This window comes from Pleurodeles waltl, chromosome 11 (genome assembly GCF_031143425.1).
Source record: "Pleurodeles waltl isolate 20211129_DDA chromosome 11, aPleWal1.hap1.20221129, whole genome shotgun sequence".
Lineage (NCBI taxonomy): Eukaryota > Metazoa > Chordata > Amphibia > Caudata > Salamandridae > Pleurodeles > Pleurodeles waltl.
Genome location: NC_090450.1, coordinates 359,364,321 through 359,378,321, shown reverse-complemented (window position 1 = coordinate 359,378,321; position 14,001 = coordinate 359,364,321). Strand labels below are relative to the sequence as shown.

Genomic DNA, 14,001 nt, shown 5'->3' with positions numbered 1-14,001 from the left:
CTAATGAGCATAGAAAGAGGAAACAAGGGCATTGCATTCTGTTTTTACAACCCTGACTAAATATGCAGATGACAGGGCGACAATGACTACTAAGAAAAAATGCTGATGCAGCACATTCTTGTGTTTGTGGAAAATATGTAAAAAGTTACCATTAGAAAAAGATGGAATGGAGACAGAGTGGGTTCTACAACAGTCGGTCACTCCGGTTGTGAGGACTGCAATCTGCAGTCTGATAGGGAGTCTGGGGGTTCCCATCATCGAAGAGGCAGGAGTCTACTGGAGGGCCTCTGTAGCTCTCAGGGCAGCCCAGTGTCCCTCAGATGCGTGATCTGATGTGGGGGCCATTGTTATTTTACATTTCACAAAGCTCCAACAGACCCCCTTTCCAGGAGAAGACAAATGAGTCGGATGAGCTGGTAGGCCCGGTCGACCATGGTGGAGCTCTAGCGAGGTTCACACCTCCGCAGGACTTTCAAAGAAATTAGTACAGTTGTCTGCTCAGTCAGAGAAGTGAGGGAAATCGGAGGAATACTGAAGGCCAAAGTCCAGTTATTCTTTCGTGACCTCCTGGTAGGATGCTCTGGACTTGGACTGCCATGTTAAAGTCAGGAAGAGCTTCACTCTGGAGGAAACAACCGAGATGGGTTCCAATGGTCTAACTTGTTGAAGAATGTTATGGCGGTTCCAGTAGTTTAGTATCCTGGCCACCATCAGGTGAGGGGCCATGCCTGATGGGGTCGCAAGGCCGGTACTCTGTGTGCACGTTCCACCTCAGACATCATCAATAGGCCTTTTGGGTCCATTAAGCCCCAGAGCCAGGATTCAATGTAGGTGGTAGCTGTCATTGCCTCCACTCCTTCAGGGAATCCACCACTCAGATATTATTGCAGCAGGTTATTGCCTCTGCATCCTCGGCTTGGTTTGGGTTAAGCATTCCAATGACATAATTTCCTCTCTGGCAGTTAGAAATGGGGTCTTTGGTTGGCAGTCAGGTTACCCCCTGTCCAAGCAAGGACCCTCACGATAGTCAGAGTTAAGGAGAAACACACCTGGTTAACCCCCGCTCACTTCCTTGGTAGCTTGCCACGAGCAGAAAGGCTTAACTCAGAGGCAATGTGTAAAGTATTTGTACCAACACACACAGTAGAACAGTGAAAACACTGCAAAATGGACACCACACTAGGTTATTAAAATAGCCAATATTTATCTAAATTAAACAAGACCAAAATGACAAAAAATCCAACATACACAAGTAAAAACATGACTTTAGCAATTAAAAAAACAAAAATAGTGCCTAGAGACACAAATCCTGCTATCTGATGTTAAAGCGGCGTCGTGACTGAGTCGTTTCCCACAATGTGATGCCACTGGTGCTGTTTACGAAGTCACATGGATCCCGAGGTACAGTACCTTAGGAAAATGTGTGGAAAATAGGCTGGTGCACAGAGTTGGGAAGCAAGGCTTCGCTGTATCAAATGTGTCGTTGGTTCCGGTGCTGCTGGGCGAAGGAGCGAAGGCATCGCAAAGAGGCGATGGGTTTTTCCTCTGGAACGGTTGCAGAGTCGAGGTTGGCGAAGTCACGATGCTGAGGGGCGAACTCATGGGGTTACGATGAAGTCACTGGGTCACAGGCACTGCAACGGAGTTGGGTGTAACGAGCGTCAGGTGTACAACACTCCAACTCACGAGTTTGTGCGGATGTCAGCGGTTGCAGCAGCTTTGTGCCTACATCAATAGTGGGGTTGTCGCACCTCAGTGAGCTCCTCGGATCCAGGTGTGGGTGGTGTTGCAGACTTCGTGCATCAGTATCCTTAGCAAAGTCGCCCAGAGTCGTCAGGTGTCGTTTCACAGGATTTTCACCAGAAATTCACTTCCAGGAATTGGAATGGTACCCTCTGGCAAGCTAAAGACCACAGCATGCAGACTCAGAGACTGGTTGGTGAAGCCTTTGCTGTCCCTGAGGTTTCAAAAACAGGAGAAAAGCTCAGCAACTCAGCATAGTGCAACAAAGCACAGTCACAGGCAGGGGCAGCACTTCTCCTTCAGCTCTTCTCCTGGCAGAGGTTCCTCTAGAATCCTTGAAGTAATCTAAAGTCGGGGTTTTGGGTCCAATACTTATATCCCCTTCTGCATATGAAGTTGCCTAACTTCAAAGAAAAATCTCTGTTGTTTACAGGATCCTGCCTTGCCCAGGCCTGGCTCCAGACACACACCAGAGGGTTGGAGATTGCTTTGTGTGAGGGCAGGTACAGCCCTTTCAGGTGTAAGTGATCACTCCTCTCTCCAGCCCAACCCAGATGGCCCACCATAATATGCAGGTTATACCCCAGCACCCTTTGTGAGATGCACAAACAGCCCAACTGTCAGTCTGACCCAGACAAGGAATCCACAAACGGGCAGAGTCACAGAATGGTTTAAACAAGAAAATGTCCACTTTATAAAAAAGTGGCATTTTTAAACTAACAATCTAAATACCACCTTCACTAAAAGATGTATTTTGAAATTGTGAGTTCAGAGACCCCAAACTCCAAATTTCTATCTACACTCAAGGGGTAACTGAACTTTAAGGAAATATAAAGGCAGCCCCCTTGTTAACCTATGAGAGAGATAGGCCTTGCAACAGTGAACACCGAATTTGTCAGTATTTCACTGTTAGGACATGTAAAAACACACAAGTACATGCCCTACCTTTAACCCCTTGGGTCCCAAGATGTAACTAGCTCATCCTGCATTCGGCCCATGGGGGGAGCGCTATTGCTTCCACCATGGACCTCCCACCCCCCTCGCCTGGGCAGGGGAAGATCTTCTCCAGCAACCCCTAAACCCCTGACTCCCCACTCAGTGCCGTCTGATGACGTCAGCATGCGATCGCGCGCTGACCTCATCAGAGGTCGCCTCTATCACGCTAGAAGCATGGCTTCCAGCGCGACCGAGCAGATTAGTTTCTCCTCGGAAAGGGGGCAGGGGAGGTCAAAGAGGCATAAAAAGGAAAAGAAAGGTTTTTCCTTTCTTTTTCATGTCTCTCTGAGCATTCCTCACAGCATAGCAATCGTGCTGCAGGAATGCCCACTAGACACCAAGGAGTTTTTTTCTTTTTTTTTTTTTTAAATGACAGGAGGAGAGTGGTCCCTTAGGCAAGGGTCGCCCCCTGGGGGGGCATTTATATTAGGTCATTTCTGCTCCCTTTGGGGACAAATCGGCCTACTTTTATTAGGTCAATCTGCCCCGAAGGGGGAATCAAAAACCACTAGACTCCAGGAATTAAAAAAAAAAAATTACAAAAGGGAAGCAACCCCTTAGGCAAGGGTCGCTTCTCAGGTGGAGCATATTATATTAGGCCATTTCTGCCCCCCTTGGGTCCACCTATTTCTATTAGGCCCATCTGCCCCCAAGGACAGCAGAAACCACTAAGGCACCAGGAATTGTTGTGTGTTGTTTTGTTTGGGGGGGCAGCCCGTTGGGCAAGGCTCGCTCCCTATGGGGGCACATTAATGTTGGCTACTTTTGACCCCCTTGGGGCAGATCAGCCTATTTCTATTAGGCCCTTAGCCCACTAAACACCAGGTAATACATTTTTCAAAAAAAGAGGGTGGGATTATAGCCATACCCCCACCCCAAATAAATGGGGACAAAGTTGTTCTGCCCAACAGTGGGCAGGTGGGGCAATTACCCGTGATCCACTTCCCAGGGTGGCAAAAAGCATACTAGATGCCAGGGAATTGAATAAAATAGAGGGGTGGTGTAGGAGGCTGGCCTGGCTTGTAGTGGGTATCAGAGGTACTTACACCTTGTGCCAGGTCAAGTTATCCCTTATTAGTGTAGAAGAGGTGTTTCTAGCAGCTTAGACTGATAGAAGGTAGCTATGGCAAAGCAGCTTAGGCTGAACTAGGAGACATGTAAAGCTCCTACTATACCACTGGTGTCGTATGCAAAATATTATAAGAAAACACAAACAACAGAATGACAATATGCCAAAAGTATCTCAGTGAGTACCCTCAGTATGAGGATAAGAAACATACACAAGATATATGTACACAAACCAAAATTATGCAGGTTATAGCAAGAAAAGTAATGCAAGCAGTGTAAAGTTACAATAGATTGCAATAGGAGCACATAGGTATAGGGGAAACGCAAACCATATACTCCAAAAGTGGAACGCGAACCACGAATGGACCCCAAACCTGTGTGAGCTAGTAGAGGGTCGCTGGGACTGTAAGAAAACAGTGAGGCTTAGAAAAATAGCCCATCCCAAGACCCTGAAAGGTAAGTGTAAAGTGCACCTGCAACCCCCAGAGAGCATAGAAGTCATGATAGGGGGATTCTGCAAGGAAAACCTACACCAGCAATGCAAAAATAGTGGATTTCCAGACCTGAGTACCTGTAAGACAAGTCCAAGAGTCGCAACAGTGTCGACAGTGGGCAGGAGCCCAGGAAATGCCAGCTGAGGGTGCAAGGAAGCTGCCACTGGATGGAAGAACTTGGTGTATTGCAACAACGAAGAGGACTAGAAACTTCCCCTTTGGAGGATGGATGTCCCACGTCATGAAGAAGCTTGCAGAGGTGTTCCCACGCAGAAAGACTGCAAACAAGCCTTGCTAGCTGCAAGAGTTGCGGTTAGGGTTTTTGGATGCTGCTGTGGCCCAGGAGGGACCAGGATGTCGCCACGTGGATGAAGAGATAGAGGGGGCACCCAGCAAAGTAGAGAGCCCTCACAGAAGCAGGCAGCACCCACAGAAGTACCGGAACAGGCACTTAGAAAAAAAGTGAACCGGAGTCCACCTGAAGTCACAAAAGGGAGTCCCACGATGCCAGAGGACAACTCAGAAGGTTGTGCACTACAGGTTAGAGTGTCGGGGACCCAGCCTTGGCTGTGCACAAAGGAAATTCTGGAAAAGTACACAGGAGCCGGAGCAGCTGCAAATCACGCGGTACCCAGCAATGCAGGCTAGCGTGGGTAGGCAAGGACTTACCTCCACCAAACTTGGACTGAAGAGTCACTGGACTGTGGGAGTCACTTGGACAGAGTTGCTGAGTTCCAGAGACCACGCTCGTTGTGCTGAGAGGGGAACCAGAGGACCAGTGATGCAGTCTTTTGCTGCCTGCGGTTGCAGGGGGAAGATTCCGTCGACCCACGGGAGATTTCTTCAGAGCTCCTGGTGCAAGAAGGAGGCAGGCTACTCCCAGAGCATGCACCACCTGGAAACAGTTGAGAAAGCCGGCAGGATGAAGCGATACAAGGTTGCTAATAGTCGTCTGGCTACTTTGTTGCGGTTTTGCAGGCGTCCTGAGCAGTCAGCGGTCAATCCTTTGGCAGAAGTTAAAGAGGGAGATGCAGAGAAACTCTGGTGAGCTCTTGCATTCATTATCTAAAGAATTCCCCAAAGCAGAGACCCTAAATAGCCAGAAAAGGAGGTTTGGCTACCTAGGAAGGAGGATTGGCTACCAAGAGAGGTAAGAGCCTATCAGAAGGAGCCTCTGACGTCACTTGCTGGCACTGGCCACTCAGAGCAGTCCAGTATGCCACAGACACCTCTGTTTCCAAGATGGCAGAGGTCTGGGACACACTGGAGGAGCTCTGGGCACCTCCCCTGGGAGGTGCAGGTCAGGGGAGTGGTCACTCCCCTCTCCTTTGTCTAGTTTCGTGCCAGAGCAGGGCTGGGGGTTCCCTAAACCGGTGTAGACTGGCTTATGCAGAGATGGGCACCATCTGTGCCCATCAAAGCATTTACAGAGGCTGGGGGAGGCTATTCCTCCCCAGCCTTCACACCTATTTCCAAAGGGAGAGGATGTTACACCCTCTCTCAGAGGAAATCCTTTGTTCTGCCTTCCTGGGCCAGGGCTGCCTGGACCCCAGGAGGGCAGAAACCTGTCTGAGGGGTTGGCAGCAGCAGCAGCTACAGTGGAGACCCCGGAAAGGCAGTTTGGCAGTACCCGGGTTCTGTGCTTGAGCCCCGGGGGATCATGGAATTGTCCCCCCAATGCCAGAATGGCATTGGAGTGACAATTCCATGATCTTCGACATGTTACATGGCCATGTTCGGAGTTACCATTGTGACGCTGTACATAGGTAGTGACCTATGCACAGTGTATGCGTGTAATGGTGTCCCCACACTCACAAAGTCCGGGGAATTTGCCCTGAACGATGTGGGGGCACCTTGGCTAGTGCCAGGGTGCCCTCACACTAAGTAACTTTGCACCCAACCTTCACCAGGTGAAGGTTAGACATAAAGGCGACTTATAAGTTACTTAAGTGCAGTGGTAAATGGCTGTGAAATAACGGGGACGTTATTTCACTCAGGCTGCACTGGCAGGCCTGTGTAAGAATTGTCAGAGCTCCCTAAGGGTGGCAAAAGAAATGCTGCAGCCCATAGGGATCTCCTGGAACCCCAATACCCTGGGTACCTCAGTACCATATACTAGGGAATTATATGGGTGTACCAGTATGCCAATGTAAATTGGTGAAATTGGTCACCAGCCTGTTAGTGACAAATTTGGAAAGCAGAGAGAGCATAACCACAGAGGTTCTGGTTAGCAGAGCCTCAGTGAGACAGTTAGGCATCACACAGGGAACACATACAGGGCACATACTTATGAGCACTGGGGCCCTATCCGGCAGGGTCCCAGTGACACATAGACTAAAACAACATATATACAGTGAAATATGGGGGTAACATGCCAGGTAAGATGGTACTTTCCTACAGGTGGGAGCTGCCAACCAGTGTGGACATGCTTATGCCCCCCACCCAAACTGAAGGGGGTAACAGTCTTTCAGCCCCCCCTTCAAACTAAAGGATCTTATCCCAACAGCAAGCAAGAGGACATTTGATTATTTTGGGTTTTGATTTTAAGTTTGGGCCAAGAGAGCATGGCTAACTCTCAATATTGTCCCACTTGAAATGGTGAGCAGATGCACTTTTTGGACTTTGGGACGCTGCCACCTAGAAAAATATACCAGACCTACACACATCTGAAAACTCAACATCTGAGTGAGTCAAGGGTGGTGTGCTTTGCATGCACCCCACACCATTTACTTACCCACAATGCCGTGAAAACCTCCAACTTTGCTTGAAATAATGCATTATACCTACGTTTTTGTGATGGAACCTTCCAGAATCTGCAGGAATCCACAAAATTCCTCCCACCCAGCATAGTTGCATCTATATCAATAAAAATGCTGCCCCACGTGTCTGCCTAAAAATGTTTTTTTTTCAAACTGCCCTTTTAGACCCGCTTTGGTTCCCCTCTCAATTTCAAATGTTTTTGGCCCTTCCCTGTCACAGGCACTTGGTCCACCTACACAAATGAGGTATCATTTTTATCGCCAGACTGAGGAGAATGTGGGTGGTAGGAAATTTGTGCTGGTGCGGTGATCCCACACTGAAATGTGAGAAAATTTGATTTTTTTCACATATTTGAGGTTTGCTGAGGATTCTGGGTAGAAAAACACTGGGGGATCCATGCAAGTCACACCTCCCTGGACTCCCTGAGGTGTCTAGTTTTCAGAAATATCTGGGTTTGATAGGTTTCCCTTGATCGCTGCTGATCCCAGGACCAGGTGCCCCCCCTTGCAAAATCAGGGAGTTTTGTAATAGATAATTTTGATGTGTCCATGTTGTGTTTTAGGGCATTTCCTGTCACGGGCACCAGGCCTACTCACACAAGTGAGGTGCCATTTCTATCGAGAGACTTGGGGGAATGCTGGGTGGATGGAAATTTGTGTCTCTCCTCAGATTCCAGAACTTTCTATCACCGAAATGAGAGGAAAAAGTGTTTTTTTTCCAAGTTTTTAGGTTAGCAAAGGATTCTAGGTAACAGAACCTGGTGAGAGCGCCAGAAGTTTCCCCATCCTGGGTTTCCCTAGGTGTCTAGTTTTAAAAAATGCACAGGTTTGGTAGGTTTTCCCAGGTGCCGGATGAGCTAGAGACCAAAATCCACAGCTATGCACTTTCCAAAAAACACGTCAGTTTTCAATGTAAATATTTGATGTGCCCATGTTGCGTTTTGGGGCGTTTCCGGTTGCGGGCACTAGGCCTACCAACACAAGTGAAGAAGTATCATTTTTATCGGGAGACTTGGGGGAATGCTGGGTGGAAGGAAATTTGTGGCTCCTCTCAGATTCCAGAAACTTTTATCACCGAAATGTGAGGAACAAGTGGGTTTTTGTTTGCCAAATTTTGAGGTTTGCAAAGGATTCTGGGTAGCAGAACCTGGTTAGAGCCCCACAAGTCATCCCATTCTGAATTTCCCTAGGTGTCTAGTTTTCAAAAATGTATAGGTTTGCTAGGTTTCCCTAGGGTCCAGCTGAGCTAGATGCCAAAATCCACTTAGCAATGAACAGGTCAGTTTTCTTTGGGAAAATGTGATGTGTCCACGTTGTGTTTTGGGGCATTTCCTGTCATGGGCACTAAGCATGCCCACACAAGCGAGGTACGGTTTTTATCAGGAGACTTGAGGAAACACAGAATAAAAGAACAAGTGTTATTGCCCCTTGTCTTTCTCTACTTTTTTGCCTTCCAAATGTAAGACAGTGTGTAAAAAAGTAGTCTATTTGAGAAATCCCCTGTAATTCCCATGCTAGTATGGGAACCCCGGAATTCAGAGACGTGCAAATAACCACTGCTTCTCAACACTTTATCTTGTGCCCATTTTGGAAAAACAAAGATTTCCTTGATACCTATTTTTCACTCTTTACATTTCACCAAACGAATTGCTGTATACCTGGTATACAATGAAAATCAGGCCCACCCTCTCCCTTTGTATCAACTCAGTCTCGTCACTGCAACCACAGGTGGTTAGGGTCTGTGGCACCACTGAAGAGGCTCATTCACCCTCTACAGAGGCATCAGCTAGTGCAGATTCCCAAACGTTGCACAGGGAGTCCACCTCAGGCCAATGGCATTGCTGGGCTCTTAGGGTTCATGAGGAATTGGAGAAGGAATGCCTCAAAAGCAGAGTTCGGGAAGGTGGAGGCTCTTGGCAATGTGTTTGCATCAGGGCATATGACAGGACAACTCACCGCCACCTGGCCCAGGTGCCATGCTTGTCATTATTCAGGTCATAACCAGGGCCATCACTTCAAAGGCCGCACTCCGGCACAGCTGTTATTAAGGCTGTGGTCTGAACATGCAGCCCTGCGAAGAGCTGGAGCAGTGAAGCTGGTTTGTATTTCCCGGCAGTCATCCAGTGCTGCAGGGGCCTAGCAGCAGATGGTTGGAACAGACCGCCGCCTTCTGTCCCAGGAACCGCCTACTCCATCAGGCCTGGGCAGGAAGCATCTCTCTGCCCAGACCGTACATGCTGCAGCCAGTGGCTTTGCTCTACAGGAATCAGGTTAGCAGAGTGATATTTCCCCTTGTCGCTGGTTTCCTCGAAGGCAGTGTTAACTGGGGGGAGCTACACAGGAGCCTGTTCCTATGGAGCAGAAATTGATATTCCCCTGATCGGCTTCGGAGACCCCTCAACTTGTGGCCGTCATCTTGCATGTCTTGCCAGCACCCTCACCCCCTCCGAATATAGTATTGGTCTTCTTAACCCTGGCACTCCTTTCCATGGTATTTGTTGTTGCTCCCACTGTTCTTGGATTCCCTAGCCCTCAAAGTCCTTCTAGTGTTCCTGCAACATCACATCCTATAAGTTCTCCTGGTTCTCTGGTTTTTCCAGTTCTGCATTGATCTTGTCCCTCAGACCATGGCCCCCTCTGTCTTGGTCTTCCTAATAGTATCCTCCTGGGTTTTGGATTTATTTTTTTCCCTGGTCCTAACTAGTTTCCATGGTACATGTCACCCAGTCCATGCAGTCCTTTCAATCTTGGTTTAGGGTTCACCCGAGTCTGACCTTCATGGAACATCTAATCCTTGTCCCATTGAGCCTTGGCATCCTAGTACTTCTGTTTCTCCTGGTCTTTCTGGTCTATGGTCTCATTGTCATGCTAGCCCTCATTCTTTCCACTTCTGGTCTTCATGGTGCTGGCCCATTTACTTCTGGTCTCCTAGTCCTCTGTGATCTGAATCTGAGGTCCTTGTCTTCCTGTTCCTGGTCTTACTGTCCATAGTCCTCCTTCTCCTGCTCCTCCCCAGTCACTCTGGTCCTCATTGATTACTGCAGGGAAGGAGATCTGGAGCAAGATGATGTTTCTGTTGGCATTGTCTACACCAAGGAACAGGGGTAGTATTCACAGTATGACGCCATACTTTCTTACTTTACAAGATGAATAACACCATATTTTACCTGTAAAGGAAAGACAACTAACTCCACACTTGAACAACTTCCCTGTTATTTTTCCACCATAGTGGATATGATGTGTCTGGTCTAGTTCAAGGTTTCTTTATCAAGAAGAATACATTTCTTTTAATACAGTGGTCTTGGGTTTAATTAATGGCATTTCAATTAGGTTTCTTATCGCAATCCCAGAAAGGGTGTTGATCCAGACTGCAACCCAAAGTACTTAAACAACAGTTATCAATAGTTTTCCTTTTGGGAATTCTCAGTGATAAAGGAGGGAATGTATTTCCAGGACTGTGCAGCTCGGGCTTGATCTCCGCAACAGTTCTGAACCCGTGAATCAGAAAGCACACATTGAAGGACACAGTGACCTCAAGTATGTGAGTGTTCAAAATGGCACCTGAGATTTCAACTGGTCTTGCGAGATCTCCGCACTTCCGGCAATCGTGTGAGATCTGTCTAGAATCTGCATTTTCTTGCAACACAAAGGAATTGTCACGCCCAACAATTCAAGACCTATGGCTCTATGACATTATCTTGCTGCACATAATGTGATTACTTGTTGCACACCATTTGTTTGCTTGAAACCCATTATTACCAAGGGACCACTAGCAGTGTCTTCACCTCATTGTTGCTTGAAACCCATTATTACCATGTGAACATTGAGTGTCTCCAGCTCGTGAATATTTTGAGTGTGCCAAATGTGCATTTTACGAGAGTCATTAAAGGAAACTTACTGGAGTGACACATCTTTGTGTAGGAGATTTGATGCAAGGCACATCCTTTTTGACACTTGTCCTCATCTCAGACAAGGATCACCTTGACATTTGCATTGCCTATTCTCCATCCCCTTTAGAAGAGTACATAGTTGAAGAATAATATTTCACTTCTGCCCTATCTGACAGCCCCTTCCCCAATAACAGAACCTTCTAGATTACTTGCCCTTGAGTGGGGGGCAGCAGCAATTTCTCTAATGTTAGACGCAGCCGATACTCAATGCTTCAGGCCCCTTCGGTCAAACTTACAGCACACGTTTGTCACAGAGACAGTTAACACATCAGACCTGCCCATTAGACAGATTTTAACTCATGCTAGTAGAGAATAAGCTCCTACATGGTATTTGTGAAAGTATGGTGGTGGTCCCCAGGAGCTGGACGAGTCTGAAAAGGATAGTGGGTTGTTCCTGAATGGTTGTTTCTTCCACTTATATGACTGTTACTAATAAAGAAAGTCTAAATATTTTATACATCCAGATTACTGTCTAATACTTGACAGCAGAGAGGCATCTTTATAACAACATGCGTTCTTTATGGTAGCCTGTTCTGACAGTTTTTGACTGGTGCATGGGGTCATTCTTCCTCATACTGATTAGTCAGTGAAGGCAATGCATGTCACACCCATGAAGCTTGTCATATTTGAACTTGTAATTTATATGGCCACTGACCCTGTTCATTTGGCCTAATTCAAATCCCAATAGCTGTAAATCCGTGAACCAATTGTCGAGTAGCTGATTTCCAGATAAGTCAGCTTTGAATTGTAAGAGTGTATCTACTGCACAATACATACTCTATCCTTAAAACAGGAAGAAACGTACTCACAAGCGACTCAGCTTATTGGATGCCTATAAGGTTCGGCTGATCTACACTCCTGCAACATGCCACTTCTGATATATCTAACCTAGATGACAATTCACTCTCAGCCATTACCACAAGTTTTTTTTGGGTCCATCATCCAGTTAACAGCGTCAACACATTTTCCAGCATACCATCCTTAATGAGTCTGATTCCCTTCCTCATATGGTGATTAATCAAAATGTACACTTCATCAAGACTTTCTCTGCTGATCAACACAATCTCCTTCCCCTCATCTGATTTCATCCTCCTATGCTGAAAACATTGACCATCTGTGCTCCCTCCACCCAGAGTTCAATGAAAAAGGACAAGTGAGCAGGAGAGGCTGTATTAACGCCTAGCCTTAGACCTGCCTCCTTCCTTCATATCTGTTGTGATTTAACCCATTAGATAGCACTGTTGTGGAGCCAGTGCAGGAGATGACTAGTGCATGGACCATTGTATAACTGCTAGGCAAAGGTTTGGGGAAATATATATTATGAAGGTGGCTAGGAGCCCATCTAAGTTGATGCACCTGAAGATCAAAGTACTCAACCGTGGGAAGAGAAGTAACTATGGGTCTTATTTAGAGTTTTGCAGTTGGGATACTCTGGCAAAAAGGGATGGATATCCTGTCACCTGTATTACGAGTACCAGAGGTTATTATGCACTTGTATTACAGTGGGTGGACACCCACAAAATTTGTGATGAGTTATCCTGTCTGCAAAACATTAAATAAAGTTCTATGTGATGTCTGCATATTCAAAAGAGGTCATTGAGATGTATATAGATATGGTATTTAAGAAGAACGTACAAAAACAGTAAGTAGAAATCAAATGTGTTTTATATAAATTAGCAAGTATAATGTGTGTGAAAGGACTGAAGAGGCATACATTTCAGAGAGATGAAAGGTTAGATGAAAGGGCTGTGATCCCTACTAAGAACATCAAAATGAGGGCTTCTGACCAGTAAGTCTAATAATGTCTGGCCAATGCTGAAAATCAGATAGGTAATCTGTTGTACTGTGAATTCAAGTAACTGTCAGTGATGATACTTTTTCCTCTATCTCTCTTACAGATTTTAGACGTCGGAAATCTGGTGGTCATGCCAGGGGTGATTGACCCACACGTCCATGTAAATGAGCCAGGACGCACAGACTGGGAAGGCTATTGGAGTGTAACCAAGGCTGCTGCTGCAGGAGGGATCACCACTCTAGTGGACATGCCACTGTAAGAATGGCCATGTTTTAAGAATGGCAAAAAGGCTCAATTGTCCTACATGAAAAACATATCCCTCGCCACAATGTTTCATTATACTAACAGGGAAATAGGTTGCTTGTTTGGTGGTTGAAAAGGTTCTTTCCAAACTGAAGTACTCCCCATAGTGCTTTTGGATTAATCGAGTTTCATAAGTGAGCTTGGTCAACTTGCCAATACATTCAATAAATGTGAAGCACATAAGGCTCCACAAAAAAATAATAGTATTTTAGTTTTCAAACCATGAAGGTTTATCAAAGGTTAATGGTTTACAGAAAGCAAAATCAAGTTAGCAACACTCAATAATCAAAATGTGTATGTTTCAGTTAAAATGCAATTCAATGTAAAATGAAATCTTAAATCCAAAGGACGAACCATCATGGGTAGCTCAAAGGAAGTGACAGAGGAAAGTCAGCTTTCACTTGGAAGAGCACTCTAAAATGCCCTGCTGTGCTTCATTCTAATTCTAAGTTCAAATCTGAAGCTGACCACTCAATTAAAATCTGAGCTATATTAAAAACATTACATTTGTTACAGATCTCCATACAGTTGTCATAAGACTGCGCAATCAGGATTAAGCAAGATGATGTGATTATGCGCTTGTTAAATTATAAGGTCTCCTCAGAATACATTCTTCTCTCAGAATCTTTCAAATTTACATTATCTGTTTTAGGATGAGATACACAGACCATGGTGTATTCTGCAGGTTTCCTCTGAATCTGCTATTCATGAACACATTCAATGATTATCATAAATAAAAGAAACAAAATTCACATGAGAAAGAAGACAAAAGAACATTACGTTTGTTAATTAGCATTGTGGCTCATCTAGAAACAAAATGCTCACATGTCACAAAGCAAGATGACAAACAACAGTAGCCATTTTAAAATGTATACCTACATTACCTGTAATCA

At 45.9% G+C, this 14,001-nt stretch overlaps 1 protein-coding gene across 1 annotated transcript in view; it reads left to right on the top strand.

The window, feature by feature from the left end:
- The window catches only part of LOC138266621 (allantoinase, mitochondrial-like), a 1,999,095-nt gene that overhangs the window by 408,646 nt on the left and 1,576,448 nt on the right, over positions 1-14,001 (top strand). The window contains exon 3 of the mRNA XM_069215446.1: positions 12,909-13,060. Coding sequence (XP_069071547.1) covers positions 12,909-13,060 — 152 coding nt within the window. The remainder of the gene's footprint in view (positions 1-12,908; positions 13,061-14,001) is intronic.